At 39.0% G+C, this 18,669-nt stretch overlaps 1 protein-coding gene across 1 annotated transcript in view; it reads right to left on the bottom strand.

Moving 5' to 3' along the window:
* Positions 1–9,184: 9,184 nt before the first annotated feature.
* The window catches only part of KCNMB4 (potassium calcium-activated channel subfamily M regulatory beta subunit 4), a 69,324-nt gene continuing 59,839 nt past the window's right edge, over positions 9,185–18,669 (bottom strand). The window contains exon 3 of the mRNA XM_068561569.1: positions 9,185–12,530. Coding sequence (XP_068417670.1) covers positions 12,362–12,530 — 169 coding nt within the window. The 3' untranslated portion in view covers positions 9,185–12,361. The remainder of the gene's footprint in view (positions 12,531–18,669) is intronic.

Here is an 18,669-nt window from a genome sequence, read left to right as displayed (position 1 = left end):
CTGAGTTTACATTTGTAATCATTGGTCTTTTCTCTGGAAGAGCACAGAATTTTGAGACCGTCTGGGTTCAAAAAAGCCTGCTGACAAGCTCTGTATTTGCACAATTTTACAATGAGGAAATGGGTTCAGAGAAATCAGTAACCTACTCATAGCTGAGCCAGCAAACAACCCCTCCAGAACGGCTGCCCTGAGAACAGGTTGAGCTCAGGGCACAGCATTCCCTGATCAACTATCTAGTCACACCATCACCAGCTCAGCCCACTTCCCCACACCCCGTTCTTTCTAACCTTGTTTATTCCTCTGTAAAAGAAAAGCTTTTTGCTGCCTGACAGTTGAGATGCTTGCAAATCTGGTGGATGGAACTTCTCCTCTTGCAACGGTCCGCTTCTCCCATTACAACCATCCCTCCCCACTCTACCCACCATTTGCAGTAATTTTTTCAAATAAAGTCTCTCCTTACCTAAACCTGGATTTATTTTGAACTTGATACTAGTTTGGGTTTGCCTCAAAATGCGTATGATTTCTCACCTGCATGGACTTTTAGATACACACTCATGATATTTTTATCCTCATACGGTAGAAAGAATAATGGACCCGGAAAAATGTGAATATGAATATGTTAGGCTACATGGCAAAGGGGGATCAAAGTTGCCGATGGAATTAAGCTGCTACTCAGCTGACTCTGAGATGGAGAGATTATCCTGGATTATTTGGGTGGACCCAGTGTAACCACAAGAGTTCTTATAATTGTAAGTGGGAAGCAGGAGAAAGAGAACCAGAGAGATGATAGCAGTGTGAGAAGAACTCGGCCCAACATTACTGATTTTGAAGATGGAAGAAAAGGGCCACGAGCCAAGGAATGCGGGTGGCCTCCAGAAGCTGGAAAAAGAAAAAAAATGGATCCTTTCCTAGAGTTTCCAGAAGGGATGCAGCATTGCTGATATTTTGATTTTAGCCCAGTGAGACCCATTTTGGAGTCTGACCTCCAGAACTGTAAGATAATAAACTTAGGTTGTTTTAAGCCACTAAATTCATGAAAATTTATTACAATAGCAATGGGAAACTAATATACCCCATTTTACAGATAACAGATCTGAGGTTTAGAGTTTATATAATTTGTCCAAGGTCATATAAGCAGTAAGTGATGAAGCCAAAACTGAAACTGAAGTCTCTATAATACAGAGCCCCTATTTCAACTACCATGATAATTTGTAAAACAAGTTCTAATCTCTTCTTCTACATGACAGCTTTTCAAATATTGTAAGTAGATACCATGTCTTCCTTTAGCCTTCTCTAAGAAAACCCAAAATTTCTTTAATAATCCTCAGATGACAGTTTAAGGTCCCCTAACCATCCTGGAAAATATGGCGGCCAAGCTGAACACGGTGCCAGTGAGGCTCCAATACCACCTTTGTGTGTTTCAATTTGTCTTCTGCCAAAATGGAACTTATAACTCATAAAATTTAAACACTACTTTTTGAGTTTAAAAAAAATGAGGTGGTAGTTTTCTTATATTGACAAATTGGCTCTGAACGTAATGTTCCTACAAAATGAGTCGTTTGAATTGGAACATTAACTTATTTGAGCAGCCAGGTCCACATCACTCTGAGAAAATGGCCATTGCTCTGTCCCTACATAGATCATCCCATAATAGTCCCAACACCTGACTGTAGTTGTAACGGTTCAGGCTTCCTTCTTGCCTTCCCATGCCAACTCTCAGATTCTGGAGGTAATAAATGCCCCTTTGGAAGAGTGTGCATTTGAAAGTCCACCTGGCCACCTTTGCCCCACCCAGAGAGATCAGCTGTTGCCTGCAACTGAGATTCAATGGGACCACATGTTTTTATTACAGACAAAGTCTGTCCTATAAGAAAAAGTGGGTGGAACACTGAGCCTTCGGCTTTGAAATAGCCCTCATGGCCAGTAAGGACTGCAAATACATCACAACTGGGAAAGCAGAGATAGAGGGACACACTCAGCTCCCACAGTGGTGCTTTGGTGTGGGTCCACAAGAGCCAAATGTTAAAATTTCTGAACCAGTTGTTAAACACAGCCAATACTAAAAATTAAATTATATAAACTTGCAATTTCATAAATCATATTAAAAACAAAGGCAATAAATACTCAGAACTCATCACTTCCTAATCATTTTACCACCTTTTACTATTATCTCTGCTCTCGAGGTTATTTTTGTCTACTAGATCTGTATGGGTGAAAAACTATAATGGTGTGCCACTGCACAGCTATCCCAAATTCCGAGTTCAGTGGTGTGACACTGATGGCTTTGCAATCAGCCACAGTGAGTGGATTTACACCACAGATACCTGTAAAGGCTATGAATGGGGGCATCTCTCTCAGCCATGGCTGAGTGTCAAACATTTACCAGCATGCCACTTCCCATCAGTAAACCTTTCCACACTACAACCCAACCACCCAAACATTGCAACCCGTTCACCCCGCGATGGAAGGAAGTCGTCAGCCTCATCATTTCATCCAATAATTATAAAGGGCAAAGTAAGCCTCTCGGTAGGACTTTTTTTCTTTTAAACATTTTTTTGGGGGGGGGCTTGGAAGTTCTATTCACACATTTATATCTCATCTGTTACCTCTTTAAATTTCAGAGTAGATTTGAATTTCATAATAACATAGAGTTGGCATTTAGGGGTATGCTGTCTCAGAAAGGAGAAATATAAGAACTAATGAGGATACTGCAGTGCTTTTGGTGTCTCTTGGTCTCTGATGTATGGGACAGTATGGAAACCTCCCCGGGTATCCTCCTTCCTATATCACCTTTTATGTCCATGGTACTGTAGCTCTTTAATTAAAAATAAGTTCTGAGGTTTCCTCTAGAATTCCAATTTCATTAACTTTGTAACTTAATCAAGATTTCCTTGTTTAGACACAACCTCATCCAAAATGCTTTAGAGAAGTTGTTAGGTTTGTTCATTTATTTGGGGAAAGTGGCAGAAAAGGAAATCTGTTCAAATATCAGGGGTAAAGTATTTTTCACTTTTCATTGTTAAAATCAAATGTCACTGCACGGAGGACCTCCACTCAGGCAGTGCCCCCCAAGAAAAAGTCACCTTGAGGGGGCCTAAGTAGTGCAAATATAAAGAACTGAATTCCTCCCTCAGCTTGCCGGTGGGTTGGAAGGGGAACAGAGTCAAAACACCAGGAGGGAGGGAGGGGGAACAGATGATCCCTGCCAATCATGAGAAACCAGTGATGACCTATGACCGGAACTCTAAACAGAGACAATTAACTTGGAGTTTGCAGGCTGCTCCGAGGTCCAGGAAAGGAAGGACTGGGGAGTTAGGGGATTATAATTAGCTAACATTCACCGAACACCTGAACATATTGGGCCAGGAACTCTATTAAGCATGAAGCATTTTGCATATGTTATCTTCCACACAGGATCTCACCAATTACCTTAACTAAGTGGCCCATAAGAGTAAATACACTTCTTAAAATGTCTTTACTCACTTCCAAGAAAGAGATTTAGACAATATGGTTAATAATAGTAAATAAGCTTTAAAGAAACCAAATAATGCTTCATGACTCCGACAAGATGAATTTCGTTGGAGATCCCAGAAAAAGCTGTTGAGCAGAGGTGTTTATGAAATTTACAGCAGCAAGGGAGACCACCTTGACAAAATCTTGGTAGTCACACAAAAAGAGAAAGTAAGGAAAGACTATTTGTAGGATTGGGGAATCTGCATTCAGGTGGTTTAAGGTAGTTCTTTTAAGGTGCAGAATTTATTGGGACTGAACCAAATTCATAAGATAATGAATCAATAAGGTGAAGGTCATGAGATAAATCTTGATTATTATCCTTAATAAGTAAGATTTTTTTTCCGATTTTGGAGCCAATCCCTGGTATTTTGTAATAGATTCTTTGAACTTCTCCAAAGGTTTGGCCCTCCAGGGCATTATGGAAACAGGATCCTTAGAAGGAGTTGCCTGTCTCTCATAATAACCTGGTAGGGCATTTCTTTCAACCTTCGTGTTATCCCTTTTTATATGGCATTCCACCTCCTTAAGAAACATTAGAACACTTTAGAGTTTCTTAGTCTTTTGACCATTTTTGTTTGGTTTTTTTTTTCCTATATAGATCAAGATCCTTTGTTATTTCCAAAACATTCTCCACCTCCCACCATTGCTATTAACTTAACTCTCTTATGTCTACTCAGTTGACAAGTCCTGGTGAGTACAATGAGTTCTGCCTTCTGGGTGACTTTGGCTCCAGTAAAGGATCATTATTTTAGGAGTAAGTTGAGACCTGTTTTGACATATCCAGCCTAATAATTTAATTAAAAAAAAATTTTTTTGGGGGGGGTATAGTTGTTTTACAATGTTGTTAGTTTCTACTGTACAGGGAAGTGGAGTTCCTTGTGCTATACAGCAGGTTCTTATTAGTTCTCTGTTTTATACATATTAGTGTATATATGTCAATCCCAATCTCCCAATTCATCCCACCTCCCTTAATGTTTTCATCTTAAGTTATGACCTGTGAACAAACAAGGTTAACTCTGAGTTTTCTAGATGAGTTTCTAATATATTTGTTCAGGGCATGGACTGTTCTTGGACAGAGGTTTGATAGTCATGAGTTACTCCTTCCGGTAAAAGAAAGAAAGTAGCAGGATTTAAAGTATTACTACCAGGGAAGGAAATGGGTGAGGGAGAAAATAATAGAATTTCACGTGAGGTAAGGCTACCTGCTAAGAAATAGAGTGTCTTTTCAGTAGGCAACAAAGACTGTATATCATGAGGGTGCAAGTCTGAAGGAGTTACTGGTTGGCAATAGCCTCCACTAATTTAGCTTTAGCGACTATTAACCTGCAACCAGGAAGTGGAACTTTTAACATAGGGTCAAGAAAAAAGCTACAGCAAACTTTTCTCTGATAAATAACATGAAACTGAGTCAAAACATTAAGGGTTTGTCCAGATTGTTTATGCATGAATAGGTAGAAAGGCTTAAGATACTTAAGTTGACCCAGAGTAGAAAGATGTTAAAAAGCTAATTTTATTTTATTTTTTAAAATTTATTTTATTGAAGTATAGTTGATTTACAATGTTGTGTTAATTTCTGCTGTACAGCAAAGTGATTCAGTTATACATACATATATATATATATATATATATATATATATATATATATATACACTTTTTTTCATATGCTTTTCCATTATGGTTTATCACAGGATATTGAAGATAGTCCCCTGTGCTATACAGTAGGACCTTGTTTATCCAATCTATATATAATAATTTGCATCTGAAAAGCTAATTTTAAATCACAGAATGCCAGCTCATGTTTACATTCCCAATGAAGAGTTTTGATTACTGATAACTTGATTAAATCACAAAGAGACCTAGTGATTTTAGAACAGTTGGAAACTGCCTACAATAGCTATCAGACCCAGGAAATCCTCTTAATTTACTCTGAATTAAGTCTGAATAACTGGCCTGGAAAATTTTTGAATGGCTTTTAGTCTGTCCAAAGTGATGGATTTACCTCCTTGGGATAAATCTTGTCATAGGTGATACATTTTATTTTGACAAAATTATAACATTCCTTCTAACTTAAAGTCCTTTCTGAGTTAAAACCGTTAAGAAGATTAATGAAATTAATTGAGAGAGCGCAACTCATCTTCAGAATCTACTAAAAGGTCAAGAGGTCATCCATATATTGGGTAAGAATAGAATTGAAAGGAAAGTTAAGGTCTATAAGGTCTTAGTCAGGGACTCATGAAAAAAAAGCAGGAGGGCACCTCATTAAATAAATCACTGAAGCATAACTGTCAAGGCATACTGCTGAGCTTTCCAGGAAAGGGTGAGCAGGATTAACTATTTCAATCTAAACTAAGGAACAACTAAAGAAAGCATAGCACAGATTTATGAGTCTAGAATATGTAACCCCATGATAAAATAGCATTTGGGTTTAGTATCACAGGGAAGTAAAGAATGGCTATTTTATTTATGATCCTGAGGTCCTAAACAAGTCTATATCCTCACCCATTGAGTTTCAGGTTGGTACTGTAGCATGCTGATGGGGTTCAGAACACGCTATCCCCCAGAATGGCACCTTGGCATATTAAGTATCTTAAGCTGAAGGAGTTTGAGAAAACAGCAGAAGCAAGAAGGTCACTATGACCTCCCCCCTCAGTTGTCCTTCTTCCCTGAAAGCAGGAGATAAATTTCCCTTGTAAAAGGTACCATCCCTGTACCAGGAAGAAGGAAGACATTTGGGGCTGAGAAATCTGAACCAACAAGCCTTGTTAAACTAACCCTTATCTTCCTAGTTATTCTTTACCATTTACTACCCCTAGCCCAAATCCCCGTATCTTGTCAATTCTTCACAAATTTATTGTTTCTTTGTCTAAAAGGTATAAAAGCTTCCTGCTCTGGTCACTTTTTCAGGTCTTCGTTCTCTTGTGAAGGCTCCCAGGTACATGTAAAAATTCGATAAAATTTGTATGTATTTCTCCTGTCAATCTGTCTTGTCAGTTTAATTTTTAGACCTAGCCAGGGACCCTAATAGTGTTGAGGGAAACTTTTTTCTCTCCTGCAGTCCATTATCAAAAAAACATTTGCACAACTGCCATTTAATATTTAAAGAAATTTCAACCTGCGAAATTTAAGAGTAAAGGGCTAAGTGGGTACTTGGTTCCCCCCCTCAGGGCACCTTTATTATTCACTCACTTTATTTTTCCTTTCTTCAGCTTGTTAACTATCACAGTTGCTTTTCCAGTATCTTTTCTGTTTACAACATCTACAGACATCTTTATCTAGTGTTTCCCTCCCTTGAAGCATATAGTAGTTTTATATATAAGAATATTCATTTATTCTAAGTCTTAGGTCTCCGGGGCTCTTTGAAAATTTTCCCTGAGGAGGTGTTAAGATCTGGCAATGGGGCTATTTCCAATTTCAGTCTTTGTTTACATGTGAAATCCCCTTTTTCTGGCTTAAGATTATTCACAAAAAGTGAGGAAAGAGCAAGGGTCACATATGCTTCAGTATCTACTCTAGAAAGCTATATACGCTATTGAAAAGTCTATTCCTGAAGTCTCCAATAGCTACTTTGGAAGCTTCTTCAGAAGCTTCTTCACATTAATCAAAAAATGCAGACAACTGAACTTTGCTCACTTTTTGTTCTAAGGTGCCTGGCTGATGGACAATTGTGTCTTATCAAAAGTTCCCCACTATCATTCTGCTGAACCCCTGCTTCTTACATTTATTCCACTATAACCCTAACCCATGCACTTATCTCTCTAAGTGGCAAAATTTCACCAAGAATAATTTAGAATTACAGTTAAGCTACTTCCTGATTCCTAACTTTCAGAAACGATATGAGATAATAAATGTTTGTTGTATTAAGCTGCTTAACTTTAGAATAATTTGATAACAGAATGATTATTCTACTGTTCACTTGTTTAAAGGATAGCATATGATATTTAAATACAAAAACATAAGCTTATCTGTTTTATAACTTTTTCATTTTAAGGCTAAAATTGCAATATATATTTGTTTATTCATTAATTTTAATTTTTTCCAGGGTTAATTATGCCCTGGGTACTGTGCTAAGTGTCTTACTCTGCCCAGCTTTGGTGAAGAACTTAGAAAGCTGTTTGACAAGGCATTTAGATGCACATGGAAACCACTTAATGAGAGTTAATTGGGGGTTATTATTATCGTGGTCATTATGGATAAAAAGATCAATAAGTTTCTTGTTGGAAAGGACGTGGAAACAGTATGTACAAAGGACATAATGGATCTGGGAAGCATTTATCCATTTATTTAGCACCTTAATGTGTCAGGCACTGTGCCAGTTGTGGGGGAAAAATTCCATCAACATTGTTCTTATGGATCTTATCATCTAATGAGAGAGATAAATAATAGACAAGTAAACAAATAAGTATAAGCAACAGTAGGTACTACAAAGGAAGAAAGAAAGAATGATGAAGAGGAAGAGGATGACAGGAGAAATCTACTTGTATAGGATTTAGGGAAGGCTTCTAGGAAAAGTCAATATTTAAGCTCAGACCTGATGAATAAAACCAGATTTACACATATGGTGAAAGGAGAGGCCCAAGCCATGGGACGGGACCATGGCGAGTACAGTGCCTCTGAACTGTACAGCATGTATCAGGAATGTTGAGATATTAGGAAAATGTTGTTATAATGGATTGATATATTTCAGTAATTTTTCAAAAGGACAAATGATCTGAGCCAGGTAAACAGTTCCTTATCCATGTTGTTTGGTAATATTTTGTCCCATTACTTATTGTCATTGCATTGTCTGCCCATCACTACACTTGAGAAAGAGACCTAAGAATGCATCAGGGCTGTTGCAAATACATTCAGAGCTCAAAACAGGTAAGGGCAGGAGATAATAGATCTGGGAATCACCAGCTGAGATCATCAGATGAGACCATTAAGAAAAAGGCCATGTAAATTACATCCCCATCATAACAAAAGTCTAAAATATGTAGCTTTGCATTGTTGCCAGGCAGCAAGGAAATAGATACTGCAAGATGGAAAACTAGAGACCCTTGTTATGCTTTGACTAACCATTAGGTAAAACTGGCACTAGCAACTTGAAAGGCAGACATGTGGCTATGGGGAAAGTAGTCAGAAAAAAGCAGAGCTATGATGTTTTTTATAGTGAGGAACCGTGAAAAACAGTGAAACAAGAAAAACTAGTTACAACTAGGTAACTCAGCTTTGTTACAAGAGCTGGGCCTATATCCTGTAGCCCTGTGGCTTCTATGCTCCAAACAGCAGATTATTGTGCAGTCTTTCTCAAAAGTCTCCATTAAGTATTACTGACTGGACAACGGAAGTCAGTTGAGCAGAAAAGACCAGCTAAAGGGCACTGCGTTCTTACTTAAACCCACTTTTCTAGAAGGCTTCAAAGTGGCTGCCACTCGATTGAGGGCTGGAGATACGGGCCAAGCACAGACACAGTAAATAAGATGCTGCTACCTTAAGAACTACTGATATAATGAGAGTAGCCCTCTGGCTGTGGAAACTTTCACCTGAACTAACAAAACTGAAAGCAAAAAGACCAAAAACCATGTTTTGATGAAATTTTATCACCAATGTTGTAAGCACCCCTCAGAGGCCAGATGGACCCCGTTACCCAAAATTTGGTTTGGATGTTGAGACTAATAACCACACACACATCAAGAGGGTATGAAAAGGTTTATTATTCACATAATGAATGACACTTTCTGGGAGAGTGGGGCAGTTCCCGAGTAGATCCAAAAATGACTTGACTGGCTTGGCTTTTATTATTCTTAGGGTGTGGGGCAGGGAGAGGTTTCCTGCGAGCAGGCCAGGGCTTGTGTGGTTTGAACTTCCCACCCAGTCCAAAGCAGGGGGTACCCAGGCTCTCTAATCAGCTTGCCCAGATGTGGAACAGAAGGGGAAAGGGAATGGGGAGCAGAAAGGAAAAGCTGTTATCAGTCAAACATCGAAAATGGAGTCAGACTCCGTACAACAGTCAATTAAACAACAATCCTATAAACTATAAAAATCTACATTTGTTCAGTCTCTAAAGAAATCTAGGTCTACAAATCTCCACCAGGAGGCAGGGGCCTGCAAAAGCTGTGATGCCTCCCAAAAGTTTCATACGTGGCTACGTAATCTGAAGAGCAAGAGTTTCCTGGAAGTCAATTAGAGGCCACAGAAGGCAGTGGACAAGGGAGTTCCTCCCAGAGAGCAAAGTCTAACCAAGGACTGTATATCCTGCCAGGGCAAGAGATCTTTATCATCTCTGCTCAGATTTTCATCATGGCTCCGGCCATGGACAGCTGCCCATCATTCCTGTCTTTTACTGTAGTATTCACTCTCTCCTTTTTCTTTTTCCCCAGTTGTAGTAGGACATATGTCCATCTAGCTGGAGATAGCATGTTCCAGCAGTCCTTGAAGCTAGGTATAGTTATGTAGTCAGTATTCATGAATGGATTATGAGCACAGTGATGGGTGGAACTTCCTTGAAAGGAAATACCTAGCTCCCAAATCCCTCTCTTTTCACAGGCTACAAATTGGCTGTGCTTCTTTGAGCCAGCTTTGACTATGGGAAGAATAACACATTTGGTAATGAGAGGACAACAAGGTACAACAACAAATTCTGGATCCCTTGATTACCTTATGAAACAGAGGCTGCCCTCCCTGTCCTGGACTTCTCAACTACCTCTGGATGGCTATATGAGAAAGAAATCAACTCCTATCTTACATGAGTCATCATATTTTGGGGTTTCTGTTCCAGCAGCTTATACCATTTCCTTGCTTATACAAAAAAGAAAATGAAAATATTAAGAAGTTAAACTTCTTTACCTTCTATGATCTTAAAAATGTCTCCTTGTTCCTTCAGATTCTATCTTTAATGATAAGTATAATAAAGAACCTCAAATTTAACTGGCTACAAGCAAGGAAGACCTTAAAACTATATGTGACCTCAGTCATTCAGCATGCTTCTCCTTTTTTCCAAAAAATCAGCCTACAGAATATAATCAGGTATACTCTTTGAGCCTAAATGGAAGCATTTAGTTAATATAAATGGATGAGTAAAAAACTGGTAAATAAAAACTCATCAATCTATATCACCTTCCCTTTTTACCAACACAAATGCTGATGTACTATTTTTATCTACTCCCCGTAATCACTTAATCACAGATTATTGGGTTAAGATAAAAATGGATAAAGTAGACTTTATCTCTCACAATGTGATGCAAAGATGACTTTCTCTGATTCCCAGTTTCGTGTTACTCTGTGCTTCAGAATGGTTCACTGTGTTGCTAAGACAACAGGGATGCTGCAACAGAAAACTGGGATTGAAGTCAAGGCACTGTAGCTGCCTCAAAGGATGTCATAAATAGTGTGTTCAAGGCCTTTTTCACAGTGAAATCTGTAACACTTGAATTGGAAGAAAAATATCATCCAACACCCTAGTCTTCCACAGAAGACAACGGCTCACTCAATTACTTGCGTTCTAAAATTAAGAAAACATTGGTATGTGGACTAAAGTCAGGAAATCATCATTCCACTAATACGTATCTTTCTTAGAATGCTGCACAAATGACTGAGGGAAGCTTTTCCTTAAATTCCAATTTGCCTTTATTCTAATAGAAGCATGTCTGAAGAATACTAGAAGAAAGCAAAAAGAGATTATGTTGTCACTTTTTCCTTGGCCAAAAATGTACATCTCATCTAAACAAAGGTTTGATTCCACATGGTAAATAAATAGGGTAGGTTTGATATTCACTGAGACCTGTGATTGATATTTGGAATCTGAGTTTATGAACAGATGCAAATAAGTATGGTCTCCTCAATGAACTTTTGATAAAGGCACAGAGAGCTCATCAGCAAAGTGATGTGAGCTGGCTTGCATCTCCAGGTGTGTCCAAGCAAGCAAAACAACTGCAGCAATATTTTCATTTTAATACTGAAAACATCAAAGCAAGGACAAAGAAAATATAATAAAATGTTTACCTGATTTTGACTATTTTTTTTTCTGATCTAAAAGAAAAAAGAAATGAAAATAGCATTTAACTAAGCTGAAAAGTGTCCTTCACATCATGTACATTCTATTGCACAGAGATAAAATCCATCAAAAATAACCTGAACAGATGAATAAAGAGGCACAGTGCTCTTGGAGCTAGGACAGGCCTTGTTCAGAATCATCTCCCTCTCTTAAGAAATAATCTGGTGAAGAACAATGCAGAGGCAAAGGCGAGTGTGGAGAATGTTTTCCCAATCTTTGAGGGTTCCTTGCTGAAGAGTCACAGGAGTGACTGGAGTCTGAGTTAACAGTGCAGTTTTCCTTTTTCAAGCAGGAGTCAAAAGGTACTCTTTACTAGTGGAAACTGGGGATTACATTGTGAGGTCAAGACTTGTGCAGGAATTCCTGTCTCCAAGTAAAAGTTTAATCTAGCAAAATCAAATGAAACCCGTAAGACCCTTTTTTAAAACCCTGGTGTTCTAAGCATAAAAAAGGAAATAGAAAAGAACACAGACCACTCTCTTTTAATAATTTTAAGTAGCATAAATCATAATGGTTTGTATTCTACACTGTACAATTATATACTGTTACTTCCCAAAGAAAATTAACTTCCATTGGATTTTCTGAAACAGATTCTCCGTACAGCTTGACCCTTTAGCCATCGCTACGACACATGGAAAACAATCTATGAGGTCCCAAGTCTTCTGGTTGTGCCTGTTTCTGCTATCATTGAGGGGGAGCCTCTCAGAGACCTCTCACAGCCCCTTCCATCTCCTGCGCCAGGAAGCAGGCTCTGCAGGTAGATGTGTGCAGATGAGTGCAGCTTCTGTGCTTTGCTTCCCATAAGCCGACTCCCCTTTAAGAGAACTTGCGCTTCTTCATGGCTTCTGCCTTGACTGCCAGGCTCTTGGCACAGATGGTCAGGACCACAATGAGAACGCCCACCACAAATGTCACCAGGGGCCAGAGGAAGCAATGCAGGAGGACAATCTCATCATGCGTGCGATGCAGGAGCACATCATCTGGTCTGCAAGACAGTGGAGAATAGGAAAGAAAGAGTGGTCAACTGCCTTGGCATGACATAACTCTTCACAGCGTGGAGCTCAACTTGCTTTCTAGCCCAAAGGGCATAACCATCATTGAAAGCAAAGACTTCACGCTGACTATAAATACTGTACTTTGTGCTTCAAATCCATTATGAAAAGTTCTGAGGTCTTGAATCAAGTAATTGATGCATATTATTTATAATGTGATTTACATGTAAAATGTCAAAAGTATAGCAATCTCTTACACTATTATTTTCCTCCATTCTAAGTTGCTTAACATATTCCACTTTCTCACGCATCTTTTAATGTCGCTGAATCAGTCTAAAAATTGCTTACAGGTTGGCACTGTCAAACAAACCCAAACCCAAATGATGTTTTGTTTTGTTTTTTACCCCTTTCACCCATTTTGCCCACTTTCCCAACTCTCCACTTCCGGCAACCACCAATCTAATCTCTGTATGTATAAGCCCAGTTGTTTGTTGTTGTTGTTTATATGTATTTATATGTTTATATGTGATTCCACATGTAAGTAAAATCATATGACACATATAAGTGAAATCATATGACATTTGTCTTTCTCTATCTGACTTATTTCACTTAGCATAATATCCTCAAGGTCCATCCATGTTGTCACAAATGGCAAGATTTTGTTCTTTTTTTATGGTTGAATAATATTCCATTATACATATAAAATATAATTTATATGTATAATCACATTTTCTTTAGCCATTCATCCATTGTTGGACACAGGTTGTTGTCATGTCTTGGCTATTGTAAGTAATGCTGCAATAAACATGCGGGTGCATATATCTTTTCAAATTAGTGTCTTCATTTTCTTCAGATAAATACCCAGAAGTGAAATTGTTGGATCATATGGTAGTTCTAATTTTAATTTTTTGAGGAAGCTTCATACTGTTTCCATAGTGGCTGCACCAATTTACATTCCCCCCAACAGTACACAAAGGTTCCCTTTTCTCCACATCTTCACCAACACTTACTATTTTGTCTTTTTGATAATAGCCATTCTGACAGGTATGAGGTTATATCTCATTGCGGTTTTGATTTGCACTTCCCTGATGATTAGTGATGTTGAGCACTTTTTCATGTACCTGCCAAATGACCTTAATTTACAAAAATAGGCAGTTAAAGTCACTATTTGAATTTAGACGGAAAGACCTATGGTGTAGTCTTCAGGTCGACTCAGCTTCACTGTGTGAAGGTTTTTAATAATGAACAGACTAGTGAATGGTTGGATTTAATGCATTTTTCCACGCTTCTGGGTAGGGTTAGCCATCATTTTAAACCACTGACCACTTTCTTGATAAATTTTGCCAAGTCTTAGCAATATATCTCAATCTTATCAATGTGGGGCTTCTATTTGCAATTCCAACATTGGTCTCATTCACGGGAAGTGAAGATGAGATACATTCCACAAGCCATGATCTGTCATCTTTGGCCACTAGAGAAAGATCCTGGGAATTTAGCTTTCATACAAGAGGTTTACATTTTGCAAGATATTTCCATTTCAGACACAGGAAAGTCTGTTCCATTATGCTAGAGTAGCAATGCTTCCACCAGAAAATAAAATAATGTGGAATAATCAGTCCAATTGCCCTCAAGAACATCAGAGGCTTTAGAGTACAAGAGCAGTGCATTTAACAGAGGAATGTATTCCTGAGGCGCTCTCACTAACCACAGCTCTCATAATTCAAGACCTATTTTCCCAGAAGACTGACAAAGAATGTTGGATATGTCTCTTCTACCTGTAATGCAGCCATCACGTAGCATTAATAAAAACGGTTTTGCAGACTGGCTTTGAAATTACGTAATCCTTGCCCTTTTTTGTGCATAATATCATTTCAAATCCTGCACATAAAGTGAGATTTTTATTGACATTTGATTTCAATTAAAATTTGAACTAAGTGAATGCAGAGTCATTGTAACAATTAAGCAAAAATCATCCTAGCTTGCAGAAGTTACTCCTTTTTATGAATTCCTATAGCAACACATTGTCTTCAAAACTTGTGCTACCATTAATTTGTGATATATATTAATGTGTGTATCCTTTGCTTCTGTAAGACCCTTGACTTTGTCATTGCCTGTTTATTCTGCACATAGATGGTGCTAAGTAATGGCTTGCTACTGGTGAAGGGGAAACCATCCCAATTGCAGCCTTGTTAGTCATGCAAAATTTCAACAAACTTCAAGCCTTGAATGTGAAAAAGCAGAGGCCTGGGTCCAAAAATAGTCAGGGCACAATACAGTTCTAGTCATATTTTCCAGTCTTTGAAATCCCACCTGCAGCACTGCCATGGTTCTTTCTCCAGCTACGAGAGCTCACTGCTGTCAGACCCTCTACCTACATGTGCGAGGGAAGGTGAAAGCTTCTCGGCGTGACTTTCCTCCCTCCCTTCCTTCTTACCTTTATTCCTACCTACCTTCCTTCTTACTTTTCTTTCCCCTCTCCTCCCCTCCCCTTCCTTCTTGGATTGTTCTATGCCTGCAGAATTGATTTGTACAAAGATGAACTAGATTCTTCATCAAAGGGTGAGAGTGTACAATAATGTGAATGTACTTAATACCACGGACTATATACTTATATGCGGTTAAAATGGTTTTTAAAAAGGGGGGGTTGGCAGAGGGGGACTTGAATTTTTAACACTATTTTAATGAATTTGCATGTGATTTCTATACTAACGTGTTTTACAGCTAATTTTCTAGTAAAATGCTTCAGTGAGCATCTTGTACCTTTCTTCTCTAGTCACTATTGTTGAGGCTGAATCCTCTACCACAATACAGTAGTCCCTCCCCTTATCTGTGGTTTTGCTTTCCGTGGTTTCAGTTACCTCGAGTCAACTGAGGTCTGAAAATATTAAAACGGAAAATTCCAGAAGTAAAAAATTCATCAGTTTTAAAGTGTGTGCCATTTTGAGCATCATGATGGAATCGGTTGTCGTCTGCTCCGTCCCACCCAGGATGTGAATCACCCCTTTGTCCAGCGTATCCTGTCTGTTAGTCACGTAGTAGCTGTCATGGTTATCAGATACTTATTATGTCATGATACTTCAGTGCTTGTGTTCAAGTCACCCTTATTTTACTTAATATTGACCCCAAAGCACAAGAGCAGTGATCCTGGCAATTCACATATTCTCTTCCTGTGCCTAATTTATAAATTAAAGTTTGTCACAGGTATGTATGTATAGGAAAAAACCTAGTATATGTAGGGTTCGGTACTAGTCATGGTTTGAAGCGTCCATCCACTGGGGGTCTTGGAACATATCCCCCATCTGCAGAGAAGGGGGCACTACTGTACTGTACAACTGAGCCAGGAAAATAGCCACAGATGAGGGGGGTTGGAACCATTATACATATTTTCTGAAACACAGTTTGAAGAACACTTACTAAAAAAGAATGTGAGTAAAAGGAGGAGAGAATATAATAACTGGAAAATGGTGGACCCAGATATTTGTTTTATTTAGAAACTGCTTGGCATTCCACACCCAAAAAAGCCCTTGGGGCAAAATTTGATTTTAATATTTCAAATGACAAAACGACATCATTCACTTGAGTTAGCCATGTTGAATTTGTAATTGCTTCAAAAGCCTTCTTTGAGGTAGAAATATTATATAAACATGTACACGGTTTCTTTAAAAATAACTAGTGTCTGTTTCCATTTCATATGGTTCTAAGATGCCCCACAGTCTCCTTCGATGGGAAGGAAGGGTACAGAATATGCCGCTTTGGCATAAGGATTATTTTGAACTGAAGGCAACTGAGAAGCAGCAGCTTCAAAGAGAGCTCTTCACACTTCCCCTATTTGCCTAAAAGCAGGACATAAATTTGTAAAGATAGTCCTCCTCCTTTCTCTTCCTGGAAGGACGGAAGTTAATCACTGGAGACAACTCTATACCCTAATAGCCCAGAGATGGCACCAGAGGAAAAACAAACTTTATTAACTCAGCACTTACCTTCCATTAGTTCCGCATATATTTACCTTCCTACAATATGCTGCCCTAGAAACTCAAGGTCCTTTTCCTTCATCTTGTCACTTCTCTAACAATTTATTGCTTTTTTTTAAAAAAAAAAGATGGCATAAGCCCAAGTTCTAACCACCTCTTTGAGTTGCTCACCACTGAGTGCTCTCATGTGTATGCAGGGTGCACATGTTAATAAACTGCTCTGTTTTTCGCTTGTTAATCAGTCTTTTGTCAATCTACTTTACAGGGCCCAGGGCAATGAACCTAAGAGGGGTAGAAGGAAAAACGGTTTTTCCTCCCCTATAGGAAAAAACTTATTTCTCTGCAGAGTAATGCTTAAGTCCATCATTCAGTCATAGGATTTACTGAGATAATCTCTAAATTGTCCTTGTGAAATAATTAAAATCTGGCTCTTTCAAACTGGGACTTTAGCGCCATAATTGAAGGGAACGCCCCACCTCCGCCTCAGCTTCCTGCAATTTTACCAGGCAGATTTCACATGGGTTAGCAAAAATTATTCCCAAAGGGGTTTAGACTTAGAATGCAGTTTTCCATAATTCCGTAATGGTGGGACTAAAGAGAAACTTTTAAAAAAAGAATCACTGTTTTCAGCATTTGGCAAACTAGATAAATGGCCTGATGAGATCTGAATATTATGTATTAAAATCAGGATGGTGATGAGGATGTAGGCAATAAGCAACAAACAAACAAACAAAAAAGGATGATTACTTTGTATCTGAGGACTTCAAAGAAGTAAGCAAGAGATTTGTTTGGGGTTGTGTAGAAACACTTTTAAGCCCTGAGGAGGGATGCGTACAAATATCATAAAACAAGAGTAAGTGCTGTCTGTGGGTTCCCTTAAAAATACTTTCCTAAGGGGCTTCCCTGGTGGCAGAGTGGTTAAGAATCCGCCTGCCAATGCAAGGGACACGGGTTCAAGCCCTGGTCCGGGAAGATCCCACATGTCGCGGAGCAACTAAGCCCATGCGCCACAACTACTGAGCCTGTGCTCTAGAGCCCGCGAGCCACAACTACTGAAGCCCGTGCGCCTAGAGCCCGTGCTCTGCAACAAGAGAAGCCACCGCAATGGGAAGCCCGCACACCGCAATGAAGAGTAGTCCCCGCTCACCGCAACTAGAGAAAGCCCATGCACAGCAACAAAGACCCAATGCAGCCCAAAAATAAATAAATAAAATAAATAAATTAAAAAAAAAAAAAAACAAACTTTCCTAAGGGTTGGACTTACCCTGAGTTGAGCTTTGAAAGTATATTGTGGACTTCCCCGGTGGCGCAGTGGTTAAGAATCTGCCTGCCAGTGCTGGGGACACGGGTTCAAGCCCTGGTCCGGGAAGATCCCACATGCCGCAGAGCAACTAAGCCCATGCACCACAACTACTGAGCCTGCACTCTAGAGCCTGTGAGCCACAACTACTGAGCCCGCGTGCCACAACTACTTAAGCCTGCACACCTAGAGCCCCTGCTCCACAGCAAGAGAAGCCACTGCAATGAGAAGCCTGTGCACGGCAACGAAGAGTAGCCCATGCTCGCTGCAACTAGAGAAACCCTGCACACAGCAACGAAGACCCAATGTAGCCAAAAATAAATAAATAAAATAAATAAATTTATTTAAAAAAAAAGAAAGCATATTGTGATAACAGTAGCCAGAGTTTTTAAGTGCTTACTACCCTCCAAGTACTCTGGTAGAACATTTAATCTCTCTTGATCCTTAAAATAACCCTGTGCTGGAAGAATGTTTGTCATTTTATAATCAAAGAAACTGAGGCAAAGAGAGATTAGTTTTCCCAAGATTACACAACTTAAAATAATGATCTGAAACCCTATGAGTATGATTTTTAAACCTGTACTATTTACTCCTCAGCCAGCTTTTCTCAAATTTGAATCACCTCTGCTATTTGCTGTAATGCAACCTCCTGGGTTTCAACCCCTGGTTCACTATATCAGAATTGGAGGTTGTGGTATCCAGAAATATGCATTTTTGAGAAGCTCTTGGGTGACTCTAAAACATAATAAAGTTTAGTAAGCACTGTGAAAAATTCAAGTAGTTAAAAAAAATGTGCACTGCATGAAAGTACCCTGGGATAAGACAGGAGGGGAGCAGGGGTCTGGCAATGGGAGCAGGGAT

Source organism: Eschrichtius robustus, chromosome 13 (assembly GCF_028021215.1).
Source record: "Eschrichtius robustus isolate mEscRob2 chromosome 13, mEscRob2.pri, whole genome shotgun sequence".
Taxonomy (NCBI): Eukaryota; Metazoa; Chordata; class Mammalia; order Artiodactyla; family Eschrichtiidae; genus Eschrichtius; species Eschrichtius robustus.
This window is presented reverse-complemented; position numbering and strand designations above follow the sequence as displayed.